Here is a 26367-nt window from a genome sequence, read left to right on the forward strand (position 1 = left end):
TCTGTTGGCCATCAATATGTCTTTTTTTTTTTTTTTAAAGTCAATTCAGGTTCTGCCCTTTTTTTAAAAACTTTCTTTTAATGTTTTATTTATTTCTAGGAGAGAGAGAGAGAGAGACAGCGTGAGCAGGGGAGGGTCAGAGAGAGAGGGAGTCACAGACTCTGAAACAGGCTCCAGGCTCTGAGCTGGCAGCACAGAGCCCGACGCGGGGCTCGAACCCACGAACTGCGAGATTATGACCTAAGCGAAAGTCGGAGCTTAACCGACTAAGCCACCCAGGCGCCCCAGGTTCTGCCCATTTTTAATTGGGTTATTAAAATTGGTTAATCAACTGGATTGGTTGTTTTTGTTGTTGTTGAGTGGTGTAGGTTCTTTATATATTTGGGATATTAACCCCTTATCGAATATATCGTTTTCAAATATCTTCTCAAATAGTAGTTTGCCTTTTTATTTTGTTGATGGTGTCCTTCACTGTGCAAAACCTTTTCATTTTACTGTAGTCTCAATAATTTATTACTGCCTTTGTTTCTCTTACCTCAGGAGGCAGATGTAGAAAATATCATTAAGGCCAATGTCAAAAAATCACTACCTGTGTTTTCTTCTTGGAGTTGAATGGTTTCAGGTCTTTCATTTGGCTCTTTAATCCATTTTGAGGTATTTTTGTGTGTGTCTCTATAGTGGGGTATGTAGTGATCTAGTTTTCCTTACACCATTTATTGAAGAGACTGTCTTTTCCCCATTTTATATTTTGCCTCCTTTTTCAAAGATACTTGACCATATAAGTGTGGGTTCATTTCTGGGCTCTCTGTCCTGATCTATGTGTCTGTTTTTGTGCCAGCATCATAGTGTTTTAATTACTACAGCTTTGTAGTATATCTTGAAATATGGGCTTATGATACCTAAAGCATTATTCTTTTTATTTTCTTCCACGATTTTATTTAATGCAAGTTAGGGGACACCTGGGTGGCTCAGTCGGTTAAGTGTCCAACTCTTGATATCAGCTCAGGTCATTATCTTGTGGTTCATGGGATTGAGCCCCACATCAGGCTCTGTGCTGGCAGTGCAGATCCTGCTTGGGATTCTCTCTCTTACTCTTTCTTTGCCCCTACTTCACTCTTTCTTTCTCTCTCTCTCTCTCAAAATAATAATAAAAGTAAAAAACAAAAAAAACCCTTTAAATTCAAGTTAGTTGACATATAGTGTAGTATTGGTTTCAGGAGTAGAATCTATTGATTCATCACTTACATATAACACCCAGTGCACATACCAACAAATGTCCTCCTTTTTAAAAAAAATTTAATATTCATTTTTGAGAGACAGAGAGAGCATGAGAAGGGGAGGGGCAGAGAGAGAGGGAGACACAGAATCCAAAGTAGGCTCCAAGCTCTGAGCTGTCAGCATAGAGCCTGACATGGGACTGAAACTTATAGACCATAAGATCAAGACCTGAGCTGAAGTTGCATCCTTACTGACTGAGGTACCCAGGTGTCCCCCAACAAGTGCCCTCCTTAATGCCCATCAGCCATTTAGCCCATCCCCTCCAGCAAACCTCAGTTAGTTCTCTATAATTAAGAGTCTCTTTGGTTTACCTTCCTCTCTGTTTTTCTCTTATTTTTCCTTTCCCTTCCCCTATGTTCTTCTGTTTCTGTTTCTTAAATTAATTTCTTAATTTGTTTCTTAAATTCCACATATGAGTGAAATCATATATTTGTCTTTTTCTGACATATTTCACTTAGCATAATACATTATAGTTCCATCCACATTGTTGCAGATGGCGGCTTAGTAATATTTCATTGTATATATATACCACATCTTCTTTATCCAATCATCATTCGATGGGCATTTGGGATCTTTCCATAATTTGGCTGTTGTTGATAGTGCTGCTGTAAACATTGGGATTCATGTGCCCCTTCAAGTTAGTATTGTTGTATCCTTTGGATAAATACCTAGGTGCAATTGCTAGGTTGTAGGATAGTTTCTATTTTTAACTTTTTGAGGAACCTCCATACTGTTTTCCAGAGTAGCTGCATCAGTTTGTATTCCTACCAACACTGCAAAGGGTTCCACCTTCTCTGTATCCTCACCAACATCTGTTGTTTCCTGAGTTGTTAATTTTAGCCGCTCTGACAGGTATCTCATTGTGTCCTGATTTATATTTTCCTGGTGATAAATGACACTGAGCATTTTTTCATGTGTCTGTTAGCTATTTGTATGTCTTCTTTGGAGAAATGTCTGTACATGTCTTCCATGCATTTCTTAATTGGATGGTTTATATTTGAAGTGTTGAGTTTGATAAGTTCTTTATAGATTTTGGATATTAGCTCTTTATCTGATATGTCATTTGCAAATACCTTCTCCTGTTCCATCAGTTGCCTTTTAGTTTTGTTGATGGCTAAGTTTGTTGTACAAAGGCTTTTTATCTTGATGAAGTCCCAATAGTTCATTTTTGCTTTTGTTTCCTTTGCCTCTGGAGACATGTCTAGTAAGAAGTTGCTGTGGCTGAGGTGAAAGAGGTTGTTGCCTGTTTTCTCCTCTAGGATTTTGATGGTTTCCTGTCTTCTGTTTAGGTCTTTCATCTATTTTGAGTCTATTTTTGTGTATGGTGTAAGAAAATGGTCCAGCTTCATTTTCCTGCATGTCACTGTCTGCGTGTCTTTTATCCATTGGGTATTCTTTTCTGCTTTGTTGAAGATGAGTTTACCATATAGTTGTGGGTCCCTTTCTGGGTTCTGTTCCATCCATTGATCTATGTGTCTGTTTTTGTGCCAGCACCATACTGTCTTGATGATTATAGCTTTGTAATAGAGCTTGAAGTCTTGAATTGTGATGCCTCCTACTTTGCTATTCTTTTTCAACATTACCTTGGCTAGTTAGAATCTTTTCTGGTTCCGTACAAATTTTAGAATTGTTTGTTCTAACTTTGTGAAGAATTCTGGTTTATTTTGATAGGGATTGCATTGAATGTGTAGATTGCATTGGGTAGCAGTGATATTTTAACAGTATTTTTTCTTCTAATCCATGAGCACGAAATGTCTTTCAATTTCTTTGTGTCTTATTTAATTTCTTTCACAAGTATTCTATAGTTTTCAGTATACAGATATTTTTACCTCTTTGGTTAGGTTTATTCCTAAATGTCTTATGGTTTTTGGTGCAGTTGCTAATGGGATCTATCCTTGATTTCCTTCTGCTGCTTCATTATTTTTAAAAAAAAATTTTTAATGTTTTATTTATTTCTAGGAGAGAGAGAGAGAGAGACAGCATGAGCAGGGGAGGGTCATAGAGAGAGGGAGACACAGAACTGGAAACAGGCTCCAGGCTCTGAGCTGGCAGTCAGCACAGAGCCCGACGCGGGGCTCGAACCCACGAACCGTGAGATCATGACCTAAGCGAAAGTCGGATGCTTAACCGACTAAGCCACCCAGGCGCCCCTCTGCTGCTTCATTATTGATATATAGAAATACAATAGATTTCTATACATTGATTTTATACCTTGTGACTTTGCTGAATTCAGGTGTCAGTTCTAGCAATATTTTGGTGGAGTCTTTCAGGTTTTCTACATAGAATATCATGTTACCTGCAAAGAATGAAAGTTTGACTTCTCCCTTGTCCTAGTCCCTAACTAAGGCTAGGATTTCCAGTACTGTGTTGAACAACAGTGGTGTGAGTGAACATCCCTGTCGTATTCCTGACCATAGGGAAAAGCTGAGAGCTTTTCCCCCGTTGAAGATGATATTATCTGTTGGTCTTTTGTATATGGCCTTTATGATGTTGAGGTATGTTCCTTCTATCCCTACTTTCTTGAGGGTATTTACCACGAAAGATGCCGTATTTTGTCAAATGCTTTTTCTGAATCTATTGAGAGGATGATATGATTCCTATCCTTTCTTTTATGAATGTGCTATAGCACGTTGATTGATTTGCAGATATTGAACCATCCCTGCAGCCCAGCCCAGGAATAGTTCCCACTTGATTGTGGAGAATATTCTTTTAATGTACTGTTGGATTCAATTTTCTTGTATCTTGAGAATTTTTCCATCCATGTTTATCAGGGATGTTTGTCTGTAATTCTTTTTGTGGGATATTTGGTTCTGGAACCAAGGTAATACTGGCCTCATAGAATGAGTTTGGAAATTTGTCCTTCCATTTCTATTTTTTTTGGAACAGAGTCAGAAAAATAGGTATTCTTCTTCTTTATATGTTTGGTAAAATTCCAATGGGAAGCAATCTGCCCCTGGACTCTTATTTGTTGTGAGATTTTTTTTATTACACATTTGATTTCTTTGCTGGTTATGGCTCTGTTAAAATTTTCTATTTTTTCCTGTTTCAGTTTGGGGAGTTTATATGTTTCTAGGAATGTATTCATTTCTTCCAGATTGTCCATTTCGTTGGCATGTATATTTGCTCATAATATTCTCTTGTACTTGTATTTCTCCTCTTTCAGTAGTGATTTTATTTTTTTGGATTCTTTCTATTTTCTTTTTATTGAGTCTGTGAGAGGTTTATCAATGCTGTTAATTCTTTCAGAGAACCAGCTCCTAGCTTCATTGATCTGTTCTGTTTTTTTTTTAATTTCCATATCATTTATTTCTGCTCTAATCATTATTTCCCCCCTTCTGTTGGCTTTCAACTTTGTTTGCTGTTCTTTTTCTAGCTCCTTTAGGTGTAAGGTTATGTTGTATATTTGGGACTTTTCTTGTTTCTTGAGGAAGGCCTGTATTACTATATACTTCCCTCTTAGGACTGCCTTTGCTGCATCCCAAAGATTTTGGACTGTCACATTTTCATTTTCATTTGCTTCCATGTATTTTTAAATTTCTTCTTTAACTTCCTTTAGTAGGATGTTGTTCAACCTCCATATATTTGAGGGCTTTCTAAATTTTTATTGTGGTTGGCTTCAAGTTTCATAGCATCGTGTTCTGAAAATATGCATGGTATGATCTCAGTCTTTTTGTACTGGTTGAAGCCTGATTTGTGTCCCAGTATGCAATATATTCTGGAGAATCTTCCACATGCACTTGAAAAGAATGTGTTATTTCCTACTTTAGGATAAAATTCTCTGAATATACATATTAAATCCATTTGTTTAAGTGTGTCATTCAAAGACATTGTTTCCTTGTTGATCCTCTGCTTAGATGATCTCTCCATTGCTCTAAGTGGGGTTTTAAAGTCCCTATTATTGTATTATTATCAATGAGTTTCTTTAAGTTTGTTATTAATTAATTTATATATTTGGCTGTTTCCGAGTTGTGGACGTAAATATTTATAATTGTTAGATCTTATTGTTGGATAAACCCCTTTATTATGCCAATGTTAGATCTTATTGTTGGATAGACCCCTTTATTATGCCCTTCTGATATAAGTATGCCTATTCTAGATTTCTTTTATGTCATTAGCATCATAAATGGTTCTCCACTCCCTTACTTTCAATTTTGAGGTGACTTTATGTCTAAAATGGGCCTCTTTTGTCAGCAGCATATCAGTTGGTCTTGTTTTTTTCATCCATTCTGATACCCTGTGTCTTTTGATTGGAGCATTTAGTCCATTTACATTCAGAGTAATTATTGATACATATGAATTCAGTGCCATTTTATTACCTGTAAAGTCTGTTCCTGTAGATTATTTCTGTTCCTTTCTAGTCTTTGTTGCTTCTGGCCTCTATTTCCCACTCAAAGCCCCTTAAATATTCTTGCAGAGGTGGTTTAGAGTTCATGAATTCCTTTAGTTTTTGCTTGTCTTGGAAACTCTTTGTCTCTTCTATTCTGAATGAAGATTTGCTGGGTAAATTATTCTTGGCTGCATATTTTTCCCATTTAGCACATTGAATATATCATGCCACTCCCTTCTGGCTTGCCATGTTTTTGTGGACAGGCCTGTTGCTAACTTTTTTTTTATTATTATTAAATGTTTTATTTATTTCTAGGAGAGAGAGAGAGACAGCGTGAGCAGGGGAAGGTCAGAGAGAGAGGGAGTTACAGACTGAAACAGGCTCCAGGCTCCGAGCTGGCAGTCAGCACAGAGCCCGATGCGGGGCTCGAACCCACGAACTGCGAGATCATGACCTAAGCGAAAGTCGGACGCTTAACCGACTAAGCCACCCAGGCGCCCCGGCCTGTTGCTAACTTTATGTGTCTACTCTTGTAGGTAAAGGACCTTTTTTGTCCCTAGTTTCTTTCAGAATTCTCTCTTTATCTTTGTATTTTGCAAGTTTCACCTTGATATGTCTTCGTGTTGATCTGTGTTTCTTTTTATTTATGTGTTTTTTTTTTAATGCTTATTTATTTTTGAGAGAGACAGAGTGCGAATATGGGAGGGACAGAGAGAGAGGGAGACACAGAATCCAAAGCAGGCTCCAGGCTCTGAGCTGTCAGCACAGAGCCTGACATGGGGCTCAAACTCATGAACCATGAGATCATGACCTCAGCCAAAGATGGGTGCTTAACTGACAGAGACACCCAGGTGCCCTGTTTTTGTTCATTTTGAGGGGAGTTCTCTCTGCCTGTTGTACTTGAATGCCTGTTTACTTCCCCAGATTAGGGAAATTCTCAGCTATAATTTGTTCAAATAAACATTTTGTCCTTTTTTTCCCCTGCCCTTCTTCTGGGACTCCTATAATATGGATAATATTGCACATTATGGAATCACTGAATTCCCTAAGTCTATATTCATGATCTAACAGTTTCCTTTCCCTATTATTTTCAGCTTTATTATTTTCTATAATATTATTTTCTATATCACCTATTCATTTCTCTGCTTATTCCATCCTCATTGTGATTACATCCAAACAGTTTTGTGTCTTAGTTATAGCATTTTTTATTTCAGCTTGACTAGGTTTTAGGTCTTTTATCTCTACATCAGTGGTTTCTCTGGCGTCTTCTATGCTTTTTTCAAGCCCAGCTTGTATTCTTATGACTTGTTCTAAATTCTTGTTCAGATATATTATTTATAAATCTGTTTTGAGCAAATCCCTGGCTGTGATTTCCTCTTGATCTTTCTTTTGGGGAGAATAACTTCATCTTGTCATTTTGTCTATGTTTCTGTCTTTTGAGTGTTATAAAAACTTGTTATTTTTCCTGCTACTGAGAGTAGTAATGCTATATTAAGAAGGAGTAATACACTGTCCAGGGCCTGGCACTTCAGGAAGTGTTTCTCTTGTATGCTATGTGCACTCTGCTGTTTTGATTCTCCTTCTCTTTCCCACAGGTCAGTCCTCTGCATAGTTCCTCCTTTCTTGAAGCAGGGAGTGTTTGGATCTTTAACTAGATGTGCTTTGATTTGATTGTTAAAATAAGCCTGATTAAAAAACAAACAAATAAACAAACGCCTCATCCAAAAAAAAAAATAGAGAAGGAAAAGGAATAAAAATACACAAGCAAGTGGACAAACATAACTATAATCCTGATTCCAAAGAAAAAGAAAGAAGGACAGAAGGAAAGAAAGAAAGAATAAGCTTGGTCCAAAAATAAAAACAAGAAAAGTAAACCAAAACAAAACAACAAAACAAAAAACAAAAAAATAAAAATATTCCAAATGAACAAAAATCTATAAACCTGATTCCAAAGGGGAAAAAAAAGAAAAGCCTAGTGCTGTTTCCACCAGAACTGAAGCTGACACTTTGGAGCACTCTATGATCAGTAGACTTAATGCATGCAGGGGCTCTGTGTTGGTCCTCTGGGGGAGAGGCCCATTGCACTGTTACACAGTCAGAGGTGCCCTCCTAAAGATACCTCTGCAAGGCACAGGGGGCCAAGGTTTGGTATAAGCGGCTCCAGCCTCCCCTGGGGGCACTGTGTTGCTCACTGAGGTCCCTCCATGCTAGTGGGCGTGGGGCAGGTAGGGGGAAATGGCATCACCCCACTCCCTCCTCCCTGAGAGAGCCACCACTCTTCAGGAAGCCCTTCCCGAAAAGCAAATAATTTCCCCTCCTGTGTCCCAGGCTTCTATCAGATCCCTGCTGCAACCTGTCCATGCCTGGGCTGTTGGCACATCTGGTGCCACAGTTCTCCTGTGTTTTATCTCTGGTGTGTGGCTGGAATTCAAAACTCCGAATCTTATAGGACCTGGCAAGGTGTGGACCCACTCCATTCCTCCAGAGGAGAGCCTCGCAGTGCTGTGCCTGGTGCCATTCTGTCCCAGAAAAGCAGTTGCATGGTTGCACAGGTGCCTGGGTTTTATGGTGATCAAGTTATCTGCCCTCTGCATATGCCTCTGTCCTCTACTATTGAATGGCTGTTCATGGTGTCCACCAGGTCTTTTGTCCTTGAAGAGGCAATATACCTCTTTCAGATGTACTCCAGGAAGGGAAACATTCTCTCCCAGTGCAACCTAGGGGATCCCCACACCACTGTCCACTGTCTACTCCCAGGCCTCTGCCCTCCCCCTCCCCAGGAGCACTGCTGCCCACCCAGCTCAACTCTGGTGAATGTTGTGGACTTCTAAAACCTCAGAATTGGAGCTCCACTGTTTGCAAAAACTTGTGATAATTCCTTGTGAGTCACTGGTTTTGGGGGAGTATTTTTCTTGCATGAACCTGACACACTGCTATCTCTCCCTATCTCCTCTCTTTGTCTTCTCTCTGTAAAAAGTGCTCCCTCCCCTCCATGGCTCTGCAGCTTTTCTCTTCCCCAGGTTACATCTCCACACCTCTACCTGCAACAGTGTCTCCTTCTGATTATGCAGCTTATTCTCTTAACCCTCTGATCGAGTTCCGAGATGTTCTAAATTATTTGATCATGATGTTTGATGTTGATCTAGCTGTGTTTGAGCAATGAGACAAGCCCAGGGCCCTCTTGCTACTCTGCCATCTTAACTCCTCCCATCAATTTTTTTCTTCTTTCTCAAGATAACTGGCTATTTGGGTCTTTGTTGCTCCATACAAATTTTAGGATAATTTGCTCTAGGTCTGTGAAAAATGCTTTTGGTATTTTGATAGAAATTCCATTCAATCTGAGATTGCCCTGGGTAGGATGGACATTTTGCCAATATTATTCCAATTATTCCAAAGAATATGGAATAATTTGTCTATGTCCTCTTCAATTTGTTTCATTAGTGTTTCATAGTTTTTGGAGTACAGGTCTTTCACTTCATTGGTTAAGTTTATTCCTAGGTATTTTATTCTTTTTGGTGCAATTGTAAATGGAATTGTTTTTTTAATTTCTCTTTTTTGCTACTTCATTATTCATGTACAGAAGTGCAATAGATTTCTGTATATTAATTTTATATCCTTCAACTTTACTGAGTTTATTCTAATAGAGTTGTTTTGGGGTGCAGTCTTTTGGGTTTTATGTATATAGTATCATGTCTTCTGTAAATAGTGAGTTTTACTTCTTCCTTACCATTTTGGTAGCCTTTTACTTCTTTTCCTTGTATGATTGCAATAGCTAGGATTTCTAGTGCTGTGTTGAATAAAAATGGTGAGAGTGGACATCTTTTCTTAACTTTTTTTTTTAATTTTTTTTTTTGAGAGACAGAGAGAGACTGTGAGTGGGGGAAGAGCAGAGAGAGAGGGAGTCACAGAATCCGAAGCAGGCTCCAGGCTCTGAGCTGTCAGCACAGCGCCTGATGTGGGGCTTGAACTCACCATGAGATCATGGCCTGAGTGGAAGTCTGCCGCTTAGCTGACTGAGCCACGAGGCACCCCAACATCTTTTCTTATTTCTTAGAGGAAAAGCTCTCAGTTATTCACCATTGAGTATGATAGTAGCTGTGGGTTTGTCATATATGGTTATTATGTTAAGGTTTGTTACCTCTAGACCCACTTTATTGAGAGTTTTATCATGAATGGATGTTGAATTTTGTCAAATGCTTTTTCTGCATGTATTGAGATGATCATATGGTTTTTCTCTTTGATTTTGTTAATGTGGTGTGTCGCATTGATTGATTTATGAATATTGAACCATACTGGTGTCCCCAGAGTAAGTAATAATTGATTGTTGTGAATGAGCCTTTCATGTACTGTTGAATATGTTTTGGTAATATTTTGTTGAAGATTTTTGTATCTATATTTATCAGGATATTGGCCTTCAGTTTTATTTATTTATTTTTGTAGCATCTTTGGTTTTCATGTGAGAGTAATGCTGGCTTTGTAAAATGTATTTGTAAGCTTTCCTTCCTCATCTACTCTTTGAAATATTTTGACAACAGCAGGTATTAACTGTTCTTTAAATGTTTAGTAGAATTCACCTATGAAGCCATTTGGTCTTGGACTTTTGTTTGTTGGAGTGTTCTGATTACCAACTCAGTTTTGTTACTAGTAGTTCTGTTCAGATTTTCTACTTCTTTCTGATTCAGTTTTGGAAGATTGTATATTTCTAGGAATTTATACATTTCTTCTAAGTTGTCCAATTTGTTGACATAATTTTTCATAACAGACTTATTATCCCTTGTATTTCTGTGGTGCCAGTTGTTACTTCTCTCTTTCATGTCTTGTTATTTACTTAGGTCGTCTTTATTTCTTGAAGAGTCTGACTAAAGATTTATCAAAGTACCAGCTCTCAGTTTTATTCGTCTTTTTATTGTTTATTAGTTTCTATTTCATTCATTTCTGCTTTGATCTTTATTGTTTCCTTCCTTCTAGTAACTTTGGGTTTTGTTTGTTCTTTTCCTAGCTTCTATAGATCAAAGGTTAGGTTGTTTTTATGAAATTATTCTTGTTTCTTGAGGTAAGCCTGTACTGCTATACATTTTCCACTTAGAACTGATTTTCCTGTGTCCCAAAGATTTTGAACTGTTGTGTTTTCACTTTCATTTGTCTTGAGGTGTTTTAAAATCTCTTCCTTGGATTTTTTGTTGCTGTTGACTCATTTGTCGTTCTTGACAACTCATTTGTTGTTTACTAGAATGTTATTTAACACTTACATTTTTGTGGGTTTGTGTTTTTGTTTGGTTGGATTTTTTTTTTTAGTTCAGTTTTATTTTCTTGTAGTTACTTTTACCTTCTTACCATCATGGTCAGAAAAGGTACATGATATGTTTTCAGTCTTTTCAAATTCAGTGAGATTGTTTTTGTAGCCTAACATGATCTGTCCTTAAGAATATCCCATGTGCATTTGAATTTGTATTCTATTGTTTTGGGATAGAATGTTCTATGTTAAGTCCATCTGGTCTAATATGTCATTCAAAGACACCGAGCCTTTATTGATTTTCTCTCTTGATGATCTATCCATTGCTATAATGGGGTGTTCAAGTTCCTTCCTATTATCATATTACTGTCAATCACTATCTTTATATTTATATATGTTAATATTTGCTTTATGTATTTAGGTGTTCCAGTGTTTGGTACATAAATATTTATCATTGTTATATCCTCTTGTTGGATTGATCCCTTAATCATTATGTAATATACTTCTTTATCTCTTATTATGGTCTTTGTTTTAACGTCTGTTTTGTCTGATGTAAGTATTGCTACCCTGGCTTTTTTTTTTTCCACTTCCATTTTCATGGAATATATTTTTCCATCCCTTCACTTTCATTCTGTATGTATATTTAGGTTTGAATTGAGTATTTTGTAGGCATTCTGTAGATAGGTCTTTCTTATTTTATCCATTCCATCACCCTATGTCTTTTGATTGGAGCATTCAGACCATTTACATTTATTATTATTTTTTTAAAGTGCTCAGTATAATTAGTCATTATGGAAATGCAAATTAAAACCACAATAAGATACTATTACATATCCCCTAAGATGGTAATAATAACAATAAACAGAAAATACCAAGAATTGGTAAGGATTTTGAGAAACTGACGCTCTCATATATAGTTGGTGGGGATGTAAAATAACAATGCTACATTAGAAAGCAGTATGGCAGCTTTTTATAAAGTTAACTATAACCTTATCATGATTTCCATCCTTAGAAATCTACCGAAGAGAAATGAAACAAACATCCACACAAAGACTTGTATGTAAATGTCTGTGGTAGCATTATTTATAATAGCCAAAGACTAGAAACAACCCAAACACTCACCAGCTAGTGAATGAATAATCAAAATATAGACTCTTCAAATGATGAAATACTATCCAGCAATTAAAAATGTCATACTATTGGGACACCTGGGTGGCTCAGTTGGTTGAGCATCTGACTTCAACTCAGGTCATGATCTCAGTTTGTGAGTTCAAGCCCCACATCGGGCTCTGTGCTAACAGCTCGGAGCCTGGAGCCTGCTTCGGATTCTGTGTCTCATTCTCTCTCTGCCTCTCATTCCTGCTCTGTCTCTCAAAAATAAATAAATGTAAAAAACTTAAAAAATATATCATACTATTGATACATGTGACCACACAGATGGATATCAGAAACATGCTAAATAAAATAATTCAGATACAAAGACCACATATTGTATGCCCCATTTATGAAATTCCTGGAAAGAGAAAACTTACGGAGACAGAGATCAGAGCACTGGTTACCTGTGGCTGAAAGGGTGGGAATGGGGACTGACTACAAATGGGTGGGAGGGAAATCTGAGGGGTGATGAAGAAGTTCTAGAAATGGATTGTGGTGACAGTCACACAATTCCATAAATTTACTAAAAATCAATGGGATAACATATGGTATGGAAACTGTAACTCAAAAAGGTATAAAAATATTTTAAATCAATATGTGTAAAGAAGCCGGCATTTAATAGAAATGAAATTTCTTAAAAGCATTTTCTCTTATTCAAAGTGAATTAAGTTCGAAATACAGATTCTTTTTAAAAATTTTTCTTAAATGTTTGTTTTTGAGAGAGAGAGAAAGAGCGCGAGCAGGGGAGGGGCAGAGAGAGGGAGACACAGAATTGGAAGCAGGCTCCAGGCTCTGAGCTGTCAGCACAGGGCCTGGTACGGAGCTTGAACTCACAGACCATGAGATCATGACCTGAGCTGATGTCATGCTTAACCAACTGAGCCACTAAGATGCCCCCAAAATACAGATTCTTAAGACTGGAGAGGGATCATGGAAGGCAGGATTTCAGTAGAGTGTATGGGCTGAAAGCTTCAGCATGTTTCTTTTCTTTTTTTTTTTTAAATAGTTTATTGTCAAGTTGGTTTCCATATAACACCCAGTGCTCATCCCCACAAGTGCCCTCCTCCATACCCATCACTTCCCTCCCCCTCCCCCCACCCTATCGGCCCTCAGTTTGTTCTTGGCATTCTTAGGCCATTTACATTTAAAGTAATAATTGATTGGTATGTACTTATTGTCATTTGTTAACTGTTTTCTTGTTGTTTTGTAGTTCTTGTCTATTTCTTCTTCTTGTGCTCTCTTTCCTTGTGATTGGTGTTATGCTTGACTTTACTTTTCTTTAATTTTTTGTATCTATTATAGGTTTTTGGTTTGTAGTTACCATGAGGTTCACATACAACATCATAAGTATGTAGCAGTCTACATTGTTGATGGTCACTTAACTTCTAATGCATTCTAAAGGAGCTTTAGTTTTATTCCATCCTTCCCTTCATATTCATGTTTTATGAACATGTTGTCATGTTTTTCATATTTAAAAATTTTTTTAATGTTTATTTATTTTTGGGACAGAGAGACAGATCATGAGTGGGGGAGGGACAGAGAGAGAGAGAGGGAGACACAGAATCTGAACCAGGCTCCAGGCTCTGAGCTGCCAGCACAGAGCCTGACGCAGGGCTTGAACCCACAGACTGTGAGATCATGACTTGAGCCAAAGTCAGAGGCTTAATCGACTGAGCCACCCAGGTGCCCCTCATATTTTTATTTTGTGAGTTTCATTGGCTACCTTTTTAAGATATAATTGATTTTACTACTTTTGACTTTCATAATAGCTTTGTAAGTGACTATTACCTTTAGTGTATGTTTTCTTTTACTCATGAAATTTTTCCTTTCATAATTTTCTTATAATTATTGACTTTTCTACTTAATTAAGTCCCTTTAACATTTCTTGTAAGGCTGGTTTAGTGGTGATAAACTACTTTAACTTTCATTTGTCTCAGAAATTCTTTCTCTCTCCTTCAATTCTGAATGATAACCTTGCTGAGTAGAGTACTCTTGGTTGTAGGTTTTTTCTTTTCAACACTGAATATATCATGCCACTCTCTTCTGGCCTGCAAAGTTTCTGCTGAAAATCAGTTGATAGCTTTATGGGATTTGCCTTGTATGTAACTAGTTTCTTCTCTTTTGCTGCTTTTAAAATTCTCTTCGGGGTGCCTGGGTGGCTCAATTGGTTGAGTTTCTGACTCCTCATTTTGTTTTAGGTCATGATCCCAGGGTGGTGGGACTGAGCCCTGTGTTGACTTCATGCTGAGTGTGGAGCCTGCTTAAGATACTCTCTCTCTCTCTCTCTCTCTCTCCCTCCCTCTCCCCACCTGCTCTTGCATGTACTCTCTTTCTCTCAAATAAAAAAAATAAAATTCTCTCTTTAATCTGAGTCATGATGTAGACCTCTTTGGGTTCATCTCTTTTGGAACTTTCTGTGTTTCCTGAACCTGGATGTCCATTTCCTTCCTAAGGTTAGGGAAGTTTTCAGATATTATTTCTTCCAATAAGCTTTCTACCCGTTTCTCTCTCTTCTCCCTCTGGAAGCCCTATTATGGGAATATTTATTCACCGAGTGTTGTCTGAGAGATCCTTTAACCTATTCGTATTTTTTTAAAATTTTTTTAATGTTTTATTTATTTCTAGGAGAGCGAGAGAGAGAGACAGCGTGAGCAGGGGAGAGTCAGAGAGACAGGGAGTCACCGACTGAAACAGGCTCCAGGCTTTGAGCTGGCAGTCAGCACAGAGCCCGACGCGGGGCTCGAACCCACAAACCGCGAGATCATGACCTAAGCGAAAGTCGGACGCTTAACCGACTAAGCCACCCAGGTGCCCCTAACCTATTCGTATTTTAAAAATTCATTTTTCTTTTTGTTGTTTAGCTTGGGTACTTTCCATTACCCTGTTTTCCATATTGCTGATTCATTCTTTTCTGTCTTCCAATCTATTGTTGATTCCATCTAGTGTGGTTTTTCATTTTGGTAATTATATTTTATTACCAACCAACTCCGATTGGTTCTTTTTTATATTTTCTATCTTTTTGCTGAAGTTCTCACTGAGTTCATCCAGTCTTCCCTCCAATGTAATGAGCATGTTTATTATCATTACTTTGATCATTTTATCAGATAGATTGGATATTCCCATTTCGTTTAGTTTTTTTTTTTCTAAGGTTTTGTCTTTTTTCTTTTATTTGGAGCATATTCCTCTGTCTTAATTTTCCTTGACTTTCTATGTTTTTTTCTATGAATTAGGCAAAGCAAATACTTTTCCTAAACTTGAAGAAGTGTCCTTGTGTGTGTAATCATTCCCTGTGTAGACTTGGTGTGCCTGGTGAATCTCACTGGCTGACTCAAGCTGTTGCTGGATGCGCTGGAGGATCTGGGACACTCACTGCTAGGGCTGCCCTGGTGGGATGACTGGAGCTAAAGTGAACATGGTTTGGGGGCAGTCCTGGGATTCTCTGCACAGAGGGCATCTTGTTTGGACAGTCAAAGCTGAAGTCAGTGGAAGCTTGCATGCTCTTAGGATTCCCTGCACAGAGGGCACTCTGGCAGGATGGCTGAAGCTGAAATGGGTACAAAGTTGGGGGGGGGCTGGCTCTTTGTATAAAGGGCATTATGGTATGATGGCTGAAGTTGACATGGATGCAAGTTGGTGCATTCCACAGGTGGGGCACCTTGGCAAGTTGCTGGAGCCAATGCAGGTGTACACCTGGAGTGTTCCAGGATGCTTTGTGCCTGTGCCACCTTGCCAGCCTTCTTGTATAATGAGTTTTAAATATTCTATTCTATCTCTATTGTCATATAAGCTATATATCTTTTTTTAACTTATTGCTCTAGAGTATATACCATGCATCTCTTAATTGTCATAGTCTACCTTCAAATACTATATTACTTCATAGTACACTTTTATTTCTTCCCTTCTATCATTTATCCTAGTATTCTTACATTTTACTTCTTCATATATCATGTACCCTATAGTATAGCATTATTATTTTCACTTTAAACTTATCATTTCACTTTAAATAAATTAAAATGTGAGGTGAATGAAAGGCTTTTTTATTCACCCACATATTTTACTGTTTTGTATGCCTTTCATTCCTTTGAGTGGATCCAAGTCTTCAACTACTGTCATTTCCTTTTTGCTAGAAGAATTTCCTTTAAACATTTCTTGCAGTTCTGTTGGCATCAATTCAGGTCTTATTTGTGTTAAAAAGTGTTTATTTCACCTTGATTCCTGAGGAACATACTTGCTGACTAGAGAATTCTAAGTTGGTAGGATTTTTTTTTTTTTTTAGCATTTTGGCAAAGTTGTTTCTTTTTTTCTTAAAGTTTTAATTTAAATTCCAGTAGGTTAACATACAGTGTAATATTAGTTTGAAGTGTACAATATAAGTGATTCAGCAATTCTATACAACACCTGATGCTCATCACAGGTGAACTCCTTAATTCCTATTACCTATTCCCCCGGAACTCCCTTCTTGTAACTATCAGTTCTCTATAGGTAAAAGTATGATTTTTGGTTTGCCTCTCTCTCTTTTTCTTTTCCTTGTATTCTGCCTTATGTAGTTTATAGAGAGAAATCTGAAGTCAAGTTTATCTTTATTTCTTTAAACATGTTCTTCTACCCCCCACCTCAGCTGTTTAAAATTTTTTTCTCTATTACTGGCTTTCAGCAACAGAACGTTCCACAGTTGAGATTAATGTTGTTTTCCTTATGTTTATAACAGTTTATTATAAGTTTCATCAAATTCAGAGAATATTTGACCATTATTTCTTAAGATATTTTCTGTTTCTTATTCTTTCTATCATATTTTCCTGGAACTCCAATTGAAAGTACATTAGATAGTTGATATTGTTCAATAGATCATTAATACTCTATATATTTTTTCCCTGGTCTTCTCTTTTTGTTTCATTTTGTATAGTTGCCATTTTTTGTGTCTTCAAATTTAGTGATCTTCTGACATACCTAATGTGCTGTTAATCACATTCAGTGGAGTTTTTACTTCAGTCATTATAATTTCATCTCCAAGTGGTCCATTTAGTTCGTTTGAACGTATTTTACTTTTCTTCTTTTTTCCCCTTTAAATCCTTCAGCCTATTTAGTGCATTTATAGTATCTGTTTCAATGTCCTTGTTTGCTAATTTCATTATGTTTCACACATTTGATTCTGTGTTGACTACACAGAATCAGTTTATGTTTACTATTTCAAATTTATTTTGTGTTTTGTACTTTCTACTTGTCATGATTCTTTTATGTTAATTATTTCTTTCCTTTATCTTATCTACGTTTGTTTTCTTTATGCACTTTCTACCACCACTATTTATTGGTTTGGAAGCTCTACATTCTCTATCTATTCTTTTAGTAGTTAAACTTATAATATGCATATTTAACAAAACCTATTGTTAGTATTTCCAGCCCTTCTCCTAAACAATATGTGGTCCTAGGTGTATTTGAATACTGAACACAACATTCTGCTTACTAGTAAGTGTCCTTTCTTATTCTGTCTCTCCCCCCTTACACACACACACGCACACACACCCCGATCTTTTATAATATGGTTGTGTGCTATTTTAGATCCATATTGGTTTTTTATATCCTTAAAAATAAATCACTACTTTCATGTAAAAATAAATAAATAAATAAATAAATAAATCACCACTCTTTGTTCTTATTCTTTCAATCAGTGCTTATTTATATCCACTTATGTTTACAGAATTTTTCAACATTGCTTTTTGTGTTGTTTCTTCCTATGAAGTTTAATTTCCTTTCTTGAAACTACTTCCTTTCTTTGACTTGTGAGTTAATTTTCTCAGTCTTGTCCTAAAATGGACTTATTTTACCCTCATTCTTCTGTATTAGTTTAGCTGAGTATAGAATTCTAGGTTGACAGTTATTTTCCTTTGATAACTTTAAAAATAACTATTTGTTGGTAAGTCTATTCTCATTCTAATTGATTTTCTTTGTAGGTATCTTTTGTCATTGTTTTCTTTTAAGATATTCTTTTTCTCTTTTTAGTTTAACTATTATGTGTACGTATGGTTTGAGGGGGTCTTTGGTTTTGTAGTTTTTCAGAGTATTCATGCCTTTTAATAGTTCTAAAAGAATTCTCAGATGTTATTTATTTGAACATTATTGCCTTTATATTTGCTCTACTGTCTCCTTCAATTTTTATAATATGCTTGTTGGATCTCCTAGTCCAAATTTTTATTAATCCTTCTTATCACAGTTTCTATATGTTTATCTCTCTGTGCTGTGCTCTGTGCTATTAGTATATTCTTCCCTCTTTAGCTGTACTTGTCTGTTTTTTGATACCTTCATTATGTTTTTCATTTTCTTGACTACTTTTCAGCTGCATCTCCTATCACTCTTCTCTGTGGTTTCTGAGCTCCAGCCATACTAGTCTTCTCTCTGTTGTTGGAGCATGTCATTTTCCCTCCCTCCACACATTCCCTTTGGGACCTTTACATTTAGCATTCCTTCAATTCAAAAAGCTCCCTTCCCCAACACACATTGTATATATATTCATCATTCAGATCTTAGCTCATGTGTCATTTATCAGGAAACCCTTTCCTGACTTCTCTGATCCTCTTTGTTTAGGTCAATTTCCTTTGTCATACAGCTTTCTTCTCCAGACATAGTTGCTTAATAGGTATTTATATAGTCATTTGTGTGATTATTTGATTGATGCCTGGATTGCCCATAGTCTGGAGCCTGTGCTAACAGCTCAGAGCCTGGAGTCTGCCTCTGATTCTGTATCTCCCTCTCTCTCTCTGCCCCTGCCCCACTCATGCTCTCTCTCTCTCTCTCAAAAATAAAAATAAACATTAAAAAAAGAATATTTTCGGGGCGCCTGGGTGGCTTAGTCGGTTAAGCGTCCGACTTTCGCTTAGGTCATGATCTCGCGGTTCATGGGTTCGAGCCCTGCGTCAGGCTCTGTGCTGACTGCCAGCTCAGAGCCTGGAGCCTGCTTCAGTCTGTGACTCCCTCTCTCTCTGACCCTCCCCTGCTCATGCTGTGTCTCTCTCTCTCTCTCTCCTAGAAATACATAAAACATTAAAAAAAAAAAAGAATATTTTCATATTGCAGTTTTAAAATATGCTTATTTCCCATAATGTGGATGTATTTTTTTATTTGAGAGATATAGAGCACAAATGGAGGAGAGAGGCAGAGAGAGAGAATTTTAAGCAGGCACCACACTCAGTGTGGAGCCCGATGCAGGGCTCAATCCCATGACCCTGGGCCAAAATCAAGAGTTGGACACTCAACCAAATGAATCACCCAGGTGCCCCAATGTGGCTATATTCTCAATTTATACTTGCCCAGAGTCTTTTTCCCTCAGAGTTATTAGTAAGTACTAGAGAGATATCAGTCCTCATTTTATGATATGATCTAGATAAACATTCCATCCAAGAATTGGAAAATGGGAATTGTGAGTGAAACAGTGGTGGCTAATGTTTTGTCTTTAACAACAATAATATTTATCTTATAGAATAATTGAAACTGTAGCAAAAATAGAACTACAGACCAAACATGTATGTATCATAACTAGCTTTGGGGTTGAGACTTTTAAGTCATTAAAAATAATGACCAGTTGACCACGTTACCTCGTGGATTTTATGTATAGACATTTAAAAGCTGTATTTATCTTTCCCAGTGTGTTTTGTGTATACTATTATTATCACCTATATTGTATAAATTTCCTTATAATCTAAGTGTACTATCAAAAGATTTCCCCCATTTTGTTTTCCATGTTGTTTTTTTTTCAAGTTAAAAAAATATACATATAATAATTTTGTCCTTACAGCACTTAAATGCAGAAAGGTCTTATAAATCCCAGATTTCTACCTTACACAAGTCTCTTGTAAAGATGGAAGAGGAACTTCAGAAGGTTCAGTTTGAAAAAGTATCTGCCCTTGCAGATTTATCTTCCACAAGGGAACTTTGTATTAAACTTGACTCAAGCAAAGAACTTCTGAATCGACAGCTGATTGCTAAAGATCAAGAAATAGAAATGGTATGTAATACATTTTTAAGTGGTTCTTCTATATCATTGCTACTATAAAATTACAATAATTTTAGAAAAACAAATTGTTTTTATAAAATATTACATCAAGCCATGTCTATCAAATTTAGATTTTATTTCTAAAGTCCAAGAGATTAATTTCTGACAGCTGTATTCCAACAATTCAGGAAGTAACAGAATCTTTTCCATTGAGTATGCATCTACTTTTAGCCAGAAGAATTATAAAACACATTGACCTAGAAATCAGCAAAAAACTATGAGGTTGGGATTTATTCAGCTAAATTATATTCTTTTAAGCTAAATTTATTTAAGCTGGGTTCTTTTAAGCTGTAATTCAGTTGATTGTATCCATGGACATTGTGTTTGCCCCCATGAATATAAGATTCAAAACATGGATAGATCCAGAGAATATTATGCTAACTGAAAACATCAGACAAAGACAGATGCCATATTATTTCACTTACATGTGGAATCTATAAACAAAATAAATGAATCATCTGACCCATAAATACATAAAATAAAATGATGGCTGCCAGAGGGGAGGCGTGGGGTGAAGGGCAAAATGGGTGAAGGAAAGTAGGAGATACAGGCTTCCAGTTATGGCTTAATAAGTCATGTGGATAAAAGGTATAGCATAGGGAATATAGTCAATAGTATTGTAATAGTAATCATGATGATAAATGGTGACTGCACTTATGGTGAGCATTGCCTAACATATAGAGTTATTGAACCACTATGTTGTACTCCTGAAACTAATATAACATTATGTGTCATCTATACTCAAAAAAAGAAAAAGAAGAAAAGAACTAAAGAAAAGGAAAAGAGAGACAGGTCTTTGCTTCCAAGGACCTCCCAGTAGTGATATACAAATTATTTGCTTGAATGTTATACTAGTAAAAACTATTCGATATTTTTGAAGAGGAATTCCTAATTGGCCTACGGGTGTGAGGGAGGCATTCACAAAGATGTACTACTGAGCCCAGAAGGGATAAAGCACCCATTCAGAGGGAGCAGCAACAAAGACAACAGTGTGGAGTTATAAATGAATTCTAGGGGCACCTGGGTTGCTCAGTTGGTTAAGTGTCTGACTCTTGATTTCAGCTCAGGTCATCATCTCACAGCTTCGTGGGTTTGAGCCCTGCATTGGGCACTATGCTGATAGTGTGGAAACTGCTTGGGATTCTCTCTCTCTCTCTCTCTGCCTCTCCCCCACTTGTGCTGTCTCTGTCTCTCTCAAAATAAATAAATAAACTTTAAAAAAAATAAAGTGAATTCTTGAGTGAATAGTAAATGATTTGCAATGGCCATTGTAGCATTCACAGGTGAAAGTGACTGGAGATGTATCTGAAGAGATAGTCGGAGCCCAGATCCTAAGAGGATATGTATACAAGTTGTATAGTGTAATTGAATTTACCCAAAGATTACAAAAATACTAATTCAAAAGGGTACAATTCCCAATGTTTATAGCAGCATTATTTACATTATTTACAATAGCCAAATTTTGGAAACAGCCCAAGTGTCCACTGACTGAAGAATGGATAAAGATGTGGTATATTTACACAAAGGAATATTACTCAGCCATGAAGAAGAACGAAATTTTGCCATTTGCAGTGACATGGATGGAGCTAGAGAGTATTATACTAAGTGAAATGTCAGTAAGAAAAAGACAAATACCATATTATTTCACTTTCATGTGGAATTTAAGAAGCAAATAAGCAAAGGGAAAAAAGAGACAAACCAAGAAAAAACAGACTCTAAACTATAGAGAATAAACTGATGGTTACCCGAGAAGAGGTGGATGGGGGTGGGTGGGTTAAATAGGTGATGGTGATTAAGGAGTCGACTTGTTTTGATGAGCACCAGGTGTACATAAGTGATGAATCGTTATATCATATACCTGAAACAAATATTACATTGTATGTTAAGTGACTGGGATTTAAATAAAAACTTCTTAAAAGTTGACAAATTGGGGTCATATTTACAGTTCCCATTTTTAAATTTTGTTAGTCTACTATTTGTGAGGAGGATATGATGGATTTGAGCATCATGAGTCTGTTGGTTTCTCTAAGAATCCACTGTAAATATTTTATTAACTAAGTGGTATATGTAAGAATTCTTCCTTTAAGTTATTTTTTATTTAAGCAAGAACTTTAAAAAATTTTTTAAACATTTATTCATTTTTGAGAGACAGAGAGAGAATGTGAGCAGAGTCGGGGCAGAGAGAGAGGGAGACACAAAATCAGAAGCAGGTTCCAGCCTCTGAACTGTCAGCACAGAGCCCAACATGGGGCTTGAACCCATGAACTGTGAGATCATGACCTAAGCTGAAGTCAGATTCTTAACTGACTCAGACACCCAGGCACTCCTCAGCAAGAACTTTTTAATGATGAAAGTAACTCATGAATAGATTCTCAGTGTAAAAATTCAAATGATATATCCTTAAGTTTTTTAAAAAATATTTTTTACTGCTATTTTCAAATTGGAAAACTAATACATATCATTACAACTGAAACAGTATTAAGATGAAATACCAGAAAATATTATCCCAAAGTTTCTTAAAATAATACTATATCATGACTAAGTAGTGTATAGCCCAATAATTTTCTTTAAGCTTTAAAATCGTTGCCCTTAGATGTACAACAGTATATAAAGTTGAAAGTGATTTATATTAATTTTTACACATTTAAAGATGTTTACTTCAAGTTTTATAGCTTCTTTACTATTGTCATAGTTTTTTTCTATTTTTTCTTTTATTGTGTTAAAATACACATAACCTTTTCTGTCTTAACCATTTTTAAGTGTACAGTTCAGTGGTATTAAATACATTCATATTGTTGTGCAGCCATTACCACTGTCCATGCCCATATCTTTTCATCTTGTAAATCTGAAACTCTCTACCTATTAAATAATAACCCTTATTCTACCCTTTCCCAAGCCCCTGGCAACCATCATTATACTTTCTCTTTATGATTTTTACTACTCTAAGTACCTCATATAAGTGGATTCATACAGTATTTGTCTTTTTGTGACTTATTTCACTTAGCATAATGTCTTCAAGGTACATCAATGTTGTAGCATATTACAGAATTTCTTTCCTTTTTAAGACTGAATAATATTACATTGTATGAATATACTACATTTGCTTATGCATTCATCATTTAATAGACTCTTGGATTGCTTCCATGTTTTAGTTATTGTGAATAATGCTGCTATCCCCATGAGGGTGCAAATATCTCTCAAGGCCCTTCTTTCAGTTCTTTTGTATTTATATACAAAACTGGATTTCTGAATCATATGGCAATTCTATTTTTAATTTTTTGAGGAAATTTTGTTCTCTTTTCTACAATGACTTTACCATTTTACATTCCCACCAACAGTGCACATGGGTTCCAGTTTCTCTACATCCTTGCCAACACTGGTTATGTTTTAGTTTAGTTTTTTTTTTTTTCTGTTTATGATAATAGCTATCCTAATGGATGCAAAATGGCCAGGCTAAATCTAACTGTATTTTTTATGTTTATATATTTATTTTGAGAGAAAAAGAGTGCATACTAGTGGGGGATGGGGGCAGAAAGAGAGGGAGAGAGAATCCTAAGGAGGCTCCATGCTGACAGCACAGGGCTCAAACTTGTGAACTGTAAGATCATGACCTGAACTGAAATCAAGAGGCCATTGCTTAACCTACCTAGGCACATAGGTGCCCCCTAACTGCATTTTAAAATACTCCTGACATGTATCCAAAATATATAAAGAATTTGTCAACAAGCAACCCTGTTAAGAAATGGGCAGAAGACATGAATAGACACCTTTCCAAAGAAGACATCCAGATAGCTAACAGACACATGTAAAGATTCTCAACATCACTCATCATTAGGGAAATACAAATCAAAACTATGATGAGATACCCCCTTACACCTCTCAAAATGGCTAAAATTAACAACACAAGAAATGATAGGTATTAGTGAGGGTGTGGAAAAAGGGGAAACTTGCACTGTTGGTGGGAATGCAAACTGGTGCAGCCACTCTGGAGAACATTATGGATTTCCTCAAATAAACTAAAAATAGAGTTACCCTATGATCCAGCAATGGCACTATTAGGTATTTACCCAACTGATTAGAAGGGGCATATGCACCCCAATATTTATAGCAGCATTATCTGCAATAGCCAAACTATGGGAAAAGTCTAAATGTCCATCAACTGGATGANATTTCACTTAGCATAATACATTCTAGCTTCATCCATGTCATTCCAAATGGCAAGAGTTAATTCTTTTTGATGGCTGAGTGATATTCCATTATATATATATATATATATATATACATATATATATATGTATATATATATATATATATATATAATGGAATATCACTCAGCCATCAAAAAGAATTAACTCTTGCCATTTGGAATGACATGGATGAAGCTAGAATGTATTATGCTAAGTGAAATAAATCAATCAGAGAAAGACAAATATCACATAACCTCACTCATGTGGAATTATGAAACAAAACAGACAAACGTATGGTAAGGGTGGGGAGGAGGAGAGAGGGAAACAAACCACAGAGAATCTTAATGATAAGAGAACAAAATGAGGGTTGATGGAGGGAGGGAGGTAGAAGATGGGTTAGATGGATGATGGGTATTAAGGAGGGCACTTGTGATGAGCACTGGGTGTTAAATGTAAGTGATGCATCACTGAATTCTACTCCTGAAATCAATATTGCACTGTATATTAACTAAAATGTAAATTTTTTGGCTTTGTGGTACCTGGGTGGCTCAGTGGGTTAAGCATCCAACTTCAGCTCAGGTCATGATCTTGCAGTTTGGGAGTTTGAGCCCTGCATTGAGCACTGTGCTGACAGCTCAGAGCCTGGAGCCTGCTTCTGATTCTGTGTCTCCCTCTCTCTCTGCCCCTCCCTGACTTATTCTCTGTCTCTCAAAAATAAATAAACATTAAAAAAACTTAAAAATTTTTTTTGTCTTGAAATTTAGTTATTTATGTATATATGTTTATACATTACATAATAAGCTGTAATTTCAAGTGTAAGAACCTTCTTTGTATTTCTTCAGCTGTACTATGCATATACTATCCACTCAGATAATTTTGTCTAAATTAAATTTCAATTTTGAGGTAATTGTAGATTCACATACAATTGTAAGAAATAACACAAAGTATCCATTACCTGGTCTCCCCCAACGGTAATCTTTTGCAAAACTATTGTATAAAATCATAACCAGGATGTTGACATTGAATCAGACAGGGTATAGAACATTTCCATCACAGGATCCATCATGTTGCCGTTTTGTAACCCTGTCTACTTCCCACCTATCCCCAACTCCTCCTTAACTCATAACAACCACTAATCTAGTCTCCATTTCTATAATTTTGTCACTTCAATAATATTATATAAATAGAATCACATGGTATGTAATCTTTTGGGATTGGATTTTTTCACTCAGCATGATTCTTGAAGATTTATCTAGGTTGTTGCATATACTAGTAGTTCATTCTTTTTCATTGCTAAGCAGTATTCCATTTTATGGGTGTAACATAGTTGTCTAATTATCCATTGATGGGGCGCCTGGGTGGCTCAGTCGGTTAGGCATCCGACTTCAGCTCAGGTCATGATCTCACAGTTCGTGGGTTTGAGCCCCGCATCGGGCTCTGTGCTGACAGCTAGCTCAGAGCCTGGAGCATGTCTTTCGATTCTGTGTCTCCCTCTCTCTCTGACCCTCTCTTGCTCACACTCTTTATCTCTCTCTCAGAAATAAATAAATAAACATTAAAAAAATTAATTATCCATTGAAGAACACATGGGTTATTTCTAGTTTTTGGATCTTACAAATAAAACAATTGTAAACACTGTCTCTATGTTTTTATATGAAACTCAGTCTTCATTTTTCTGTAAATGCCCAGGAATGCAGTTTTTGGATCACATGGTAGTTGGCATGATTCATTTTTTAAGAAAGTGCCAAACTGTTTACCATTTTGCATTCCCACCAACAGTGTGTGAGCGATCAATTTTTCCACATCTTTGTCAGCATTTGGTGGTGTCAGTATTTTTTATTTTAAACATTCTGATATGTGTATAGTGCTGTATCATGGTCTAGTGGCATTTCCCTAAATTAATGAAGTGGAATATATATATATTTTTTTTTTAATGTTTTTTTTTTATTTATTTCTAGGAGAGAGGTAGAGACAGCATGAGCAGGGGAGGGTCAGAGAGAGAGGGAGTCACAGACTGAAACAGGCTCCAGGCTCTGAGCTGGCAGTCAGCCCAGAGCCCGACGCGGGGCTCGAACCCACGAACCGCGAGAACATGACCCAAGCGAAAGTCGGACGCTCAACCGACTAAGCCACCCAGGCGCCC

The 26367-nt window shown here is 36.6% G+C and overlaps 1 protein-coding gene across 4 annotated transcripts in view; it reads left to right on the plus strand.

Annotated features, from left to right (window-relative positions):
- The window catches only part of TSGA10 (testis specific 10), a 180452-nt gene that overhangs the window by 122389 nt on the left and 31696 nt on the right, over window positions 1-26367 (plus strand). For all 4 annotated transcript variants that reach the window (XM_077749265.1, XM_077749263.1, XM_077749266.1 and 1 more), the window contains one exon: window positions 19780-19989. In XM_077749265.1, the coding sequence (XP_077605391.1) occupies window positions 19780-19989 (210 nt within the window). The remainder of the gene's footprint in view (window positions 1-19779; window positions 19990-26367) is intronic.

The sequence above is a fragment of the Crocuta crocuta genome, unplaced genomic scaffold (assembly GCF_008692635.1).
Source record: "Crocuta crocuta isolate KB4526 unplaced genomic scaffold, BGI_CrCroc_1.0 scaffold118, whole genome shotgun sequence".
Taxonomy (NCBI): Eukaryota; Metazoa; Chordata; class Mammalia; order Carnivora; family Hyaenidae; genus Crocuta; species Crocuta crocuta.